The 5,537-nt window shown below is 44.0% G+C and overlaps 1 protein-coding gene across 3 annotated transcripts in view; it reads right to left on the reverse strand.

The window, feature by feature from the left end:
* IARS2 (isoleucyl-tRNA synthetase 2, mitochondrial) overlaps window positions 1-2,713 on the reverse strand; it is a 40,798-nt gene extending 38,085 nt beyond the window's left edge. For all 3 annotated transcript variants that reach the window (XR_014054193.1, XR_014054194.1, XM_081491968.1), the window contains exons 1-2: window positions 2,323-2,713; window positions 498-620 (exon numbers count right to left, since the gene is read on the reverse strand). Coding sequence is in view for 1 of the 3 variants with exons in the window: in XM_081491968.1 (XP_081348094.1) it covers window positions 498-620; window positions 2,323-2,589 (390 nt within the window). In the remaining 2 variants the exon portion in view is untranslated. The remainder of the gene's footprint in view (window positions 1-497; window positions 621-2,322) is intronic.
* Between the last annotated feature and the right edge of the window lie 2,824 nt (window positions 2,714-5,537).

Genomic DNA, 5,537 nt, shown 5'->3' on the forward strand with positions numbered 1-5,537 from the left:
CTTGGCCCTCATGACCTAATCATCTCTCAAAGGCCCCACCTCCAAACACCACATTAGGGATTAGGTTTCAACATATGATTTGCAGAGGGAGGGAGACAAACATTCAGTCTATAGCAACTATCTACCATATTAAACATTTTACTTATTTATCTTTCTGTGCCTTTCTGTTAGATCACAAGCTCCACGAAGACAGGACTTACCCTTATTTTGTTCACTGCTATTCCCAGAGTCTAGACAATATCTGGCACTTAACAGATGCTCATTAATTATTTATCGAATAATATGATACTTATTAAAGTAAAATAAGTTCAAAGCAAATACCAGTGACGTTATTTTTCACACAGTACTAAAACTGTTCACTGCTGCTTTCTATTGAGACATTTTAGTTTATGTCAATGCAAATTTATATAATTGTCGTAACGTTAGAATATACTCTTTTCCAAAGTGTATTTAAATAAAGATTTTCCCTCACATCTTATAACCAAAATTATAATTACCTTATTTAAAGCATGTCCAACATGAGGGTCACCATTTGCATAAGGAGGTCCATCATGAAGACAAAATTCAGTCTTCACTTTTCTTTCTCTTTGCCATGAATAAAGTTCTGAAAATCCACATTTCTGTTTAAAAAGAACAATAATGTCTGCATATCACATAAACACATACACCTTAATTGTGCCATAAATAACACTCAGCACCTGCTTATTTCCTATCACATTCCAATATATTCAACTCTAAAACACAAGGTGAGTTTTCCAAAATGCACATCTTCCAATTAAAAAGTAACTTTAAGAAAGTTTTATTAAAAAAACTTCACTCCTTCTAATAACATAAAAAATAAATAAAATACACATCTGAGTACTTGTCTCTTAAAACTTTTCAGTGGTTACCCTGTAGAATTCAGTTTAAAGTCTAAGCTCTTTATGAAGGTGTACAGAACCCTACAAAGGTTTGTGCTTAGTAGCTCCGTCATGTCCAACTCTTTGCAACTCCATGGACTGTAGCCTGCCGGCTCCTCTGTCCATGGGACTCTGTCTAGCCAAGAATACTGCACTGGGTTGCCATGCCCTTCTCCAGGGGATCTTTCCAACCCAGGGATTGAACGTGTGTCTCCTGCACTGGCAAGCAATTCTTCACCTCTGTACCACCTGGGAAGCCCTACAAAGGTTTAGTACGATGAAATTCTTGGTCATTGTCTCAGAACTTCATCCCCCTCCACTCCATGTTGAAGGACCTGTAGATCCCTGTCCCCCCCCCCAACCCCCCCCACACACACTTTCTCTCTCATATCTTATTCCTGCTATGCTCTGGCCTCAACACTTGGCTACTCTCTCAGTCTGGAAAAACACTGATTGCAGTCCCACTCCCCTTCCCTCACCTTCTGTGTGACGTTGGCCAAGTCACTTTGCCTTTGTAGGCCTATTCCCTCATTTGAAAAAAAAAGTTAATATTATTCAACCCACCAAGCTGATGTGAAGATCATACAAGAAAATATCTGAAACTGTCACAATTTCAGAAATACAGAAGGTACTGGATGGAACACTTAAAAAACTAGATGGCCAAAACAGGTTTGTGAGTCTAGAACTCTGAGAGCTGTCATAAGAATATTTAAGCTAAGTATATTTACCTAACTAATATATGTAAAATATAAGGGATTTTTAAAGACCCTAGAATTACACAAACTAACAAGTGAATTTCTGGCCTTAGAAAGCTCAGTTTAATACAGGAGATAGAGGCACAGGTGAGGAAGAGGACTCAGATGAAGTAACCATGGCTACTTGACCCTTCAAACAAGCCACCTTCCAACTAGTGACCTATTGATACCACAAAAGTGAGCTTCAACTTCTCATGATCGCATCTTTATTTATATGTGTACATGTTAATTTACTTTAAACAAAATCACTGGAAAAGAGTCCAAATTCGACTAGTTTTGTATAAACTAAAACTGGGATTTCTATTCCATCCATGCTATCTGAGCATAGCTGTTTCACCGCTGGACTTCCCTGGTGGCTCAGACGGTAGGTGGCTCTGCCTACGATGCGGGAGACCTGGGTTAGCATTCCGGACTGGAACCTGCGACCTTTAGGGGACTTGTCTAGAGGTTTCTGCACTTGTGTTTTCACCCAGTACAACCTGTGGGAAGTGCGTGATTCCCACTGATCTGATCGCAACACCTCTGGCCCAAGAGGGCGTGGAGCCTGCGGCCGGGCCCTGCCCTGACCTGCCCGGGATGTGGGTGGCTCAGGCGCGGCTCCAGGGAGGGCCCGTGACCCCTCCTGAGGCCCCGCTCCCCTCCCGCGGGACGCGCAGGCCCGCCCGTACCTGCTGGATCTCCAGCTCCGTGTCGGGCTGCTGGCGGCCCAGCAGCTTCATGGGGAAGCTGGTCTGCGGCAGCAACACCGTGTCCCGATAGCTGCCATTACTCGAGTTCTGCGGCTGGTTACTGGCCCCGGTGACTGACCGCACCAAAAGGCTCCCGGTTGTCCCTCGCCAGCGCGGCCGACAAGGAAGGCGGGGTGGCACCCACAAATTCCAGGCCGCGGCCAGGGCCGCTGCCCCGGGACCGCGAGGGCGCAGCCCCCAACGCATGCCGGGCCAGGCCAACCCAAGCGTCCGGGTGGGCGCCGGAGCCTGGGCTCCGGCCGGGCTTTGTGGGAACAGGGAGCCCAGGACACTGGCGCGAGCCTTGCGGGAGTGCGCACGCGCGCGGGGTGGGGAAGGGGCGGGGAGCGCGGCGAGGGACTGGGAGACTCGGGACCAAGATCCACATCCGGATCTTGGCTGCAGCCTCCCCCAGAGCGGCGCTGACAGAGAGGGCGGGAAGAAGTGTGCTTCGCGTCACAAGCTCACGTTTCAATCACGGCGCGTTCCTTTTAAAGTTTATTTTATTTAATCCAGTATAGCCAACATTACAACTTCAACATGTAATTAATATAAAATTATAAATGTAATATTTCACATTCTTGCTCTTCATTCCAGGTCTTCTAAAACTGCTATGTAATTTACACGTATAGCATATCTCCGTTTGGACTAGCAACTTGCCAATTCAGTTCAGTTCAGTCGCTCAGTCGTGTCTGACTCTTTGCGACCCCACGGAAACTGCAGCACGTCAGGCTTCCCTGACCATCACCAACTCCCAGAAATTGCTCAAACTCATGTCCAGCCAGTTGATGCTATCCGACCATCTCATCCTCTTGTCATCCCTTCTCCTCCCGCCTTCAATGTTCCCGCCTTCAATCAATATTAACATCAGGGTCTTTTCCAGTGAGTCAGCTCTTCGCATCAGGTGGCCAAAGGACTGGAGCTTCAGCTTCAACATCAGTCCTTCCAATGAATATTCAGGACTGATTTCTTTAGAATGGACTGGTTTGATCTCCTTGCAGTCCAAGGGACTCTCAAGAGTCTTCTCCAACACCACAGTTCAAAAGCATCAGTTCTTTGCTGCTCAGATTTCTTTATGGTCCAACTCTCATATCCATACATGACTACTGGAAAATCCATAGCTTTGACTAGACGGACCTTTGTCGGCAAAGTAATGTCTCTGCTTTATAATATGCTGTCGAGGTTGGTCATAGCTTTTCTTTCAAGCAAGTGTCTTTTAATTTCATGGCTGCAGTCACCATCTGCAGTGATTTGGAGACCAAGAAAATAAAGTCTGTCACTGTTTCCATTAGTGACAGGACTGTATGCCATGATCTTAGTTTTTTGAATGCTGAGTTTTAAGCCAGCTTTTTTCACTCTCCTCTTTCACTTTCGTCAAGAGGCTCTTCAAAAAAAAAGAGGCTTTTCAGTTCCTCTTCAGTTTCTGCCATAAGGATGGTGTCATCTACATTATCTGAGGTTATTGATATTTCTCCCCACCCACAATGGAATATTACTCAGCCTTAAAAAAGAATGAAATTTTGCCATTTGCAGGAACATGGATGAACTTGGGGGGCATTATACGAAGTGAAATGTCAGAGAAAGACAAATATTGTGTGATATCATTTATATAGAGAATCTAAAATATACAACAAACTAGTCAATCAAAACGGAGAAGGCACTGGCGGCCCACTCCAGTACTCTTGCCTGGAAAATCCCATGGACAGAGAAGCCTGGTAGGCTGCAGTCCATGGGGTCGCTAAGAGTCGGACACGACTGAGCAACTTCACTTTCACTTTTCACTTTCATGCATTGGAGAAGGAAATGGCAACCCACTCCAGTGTTCTTGCCTGGAGAATCCCAGGGATGGCTGAGCCTGGTGGGCTGCCGTCTATGGAGTCGCACAGAGTCGGACACAACTGACGCAACTTAGCAGCAGCAGCAGCAGCAGTCAATCAAACAAAAGAGGCAGACATAAATATAGAAAAACTAATGATGGGGGCAATATAGCAGTAGAGAGAAAAATGTTATTATGGGATTATAAAGAAATTATGCATGAAATTTTTGAAAACTGTAAAGTACTATAGAATTTAATGAATCTTCCTTCAATCTAAAAAACAGTAAAAAGAAAATAAAGCATATGAAACTAGGGGGATGAAAGCAAAGGCCTGAGCAGATGCTCGTGGGGTTTTTCAGTTTTTTTCTTTTTGACCAATGAGATTGTGGTCATGGGTTATTTATTTAATTTTAAAATGTTTAAAAATAAAGTAGCTTTATTAATATAAAGGATACCTTTAACAATACAAACTCCCTGTTCCCTTTGGTAATTTTTCTTACCCTGAATTCTACTCTGATAAAACAGTGGGTTTGGCTTTCTAATGAACCAGAAAATTTCTGTCACTAAATGGATGAGTTTAAACAATTTACCTTTATTGTTGCAACTGATACGTTTGCTTTTAACTCTGCCATATTATTTTATGCTGTCATATTCTGATCACAGTGCCATGCTTTTGAATACTGAAACAAAAAAAAGTGCTGTTCTCACCACAGGTTAACCCTCCCATGCACCAGGAATACAGCCTAAATAAATACACAGACGATTTTTGTTTTGGCTTGTTCTAACTTTTGGCAGTGCCATAAAAATCGTAATTAGGTTGTTTGTTTTTTCCGATGCCTCAAAAATAAATAAATAATATGGTACATTCGACCAGGAATGGAGAAAATCTTCCAGAACTTATCATCAGGCAAATGAGAGTCACAGGCACTTTTATGAAATCTGGTAAGTGCTTTAAAAAAAAAAAAAAAAGGTAAGCGCTAATAACACACTTCCGCATAAAATTTTGTTTGGGGGCGCAGGGGTGCGTGTCCAGGCCCCCCAAGTGTTGAAGGTTAAGCAGCTGGCCCGCCGCCGCAGGGCGGAATCAATAACCCGACGAATATCTTAAGGATGAACTGTGCGCACAAAGTGCATTAGAGGACATCTGAAGCCAGAATGATTCCTGAATAGTTAATACACCTTTCGTTTTGACTTCAGGAGACTGGCACCTACGTAGAGTTTGAAGAAAACCCGGAAAGTGGAGTTCCCCCTCAGGTGGGGAATCTGAGCCGGCGACGGCCAAGTAGCTGTTCTGCGCCTGCGCCGAATTACCCGCATGCTCAGTAGCTGAGGTAGGTTT

This window comes from Giraffa tippelskirchi, chromosome 5 (genome assembly GCF_054371585.1).
Source record: "Giraffa tippelskirchi isolate mGirTip1 chromosome 5, T2T-mGirTip1v1.2.pri, whole genome shotgun sequence".
Taxonomy (NCBI): Eukaryota; Metazoa; Chordata; class Mammalia; order Artiodactyla; family Giraffidae; genus Giraffa; species Giraffa tippelskirchi.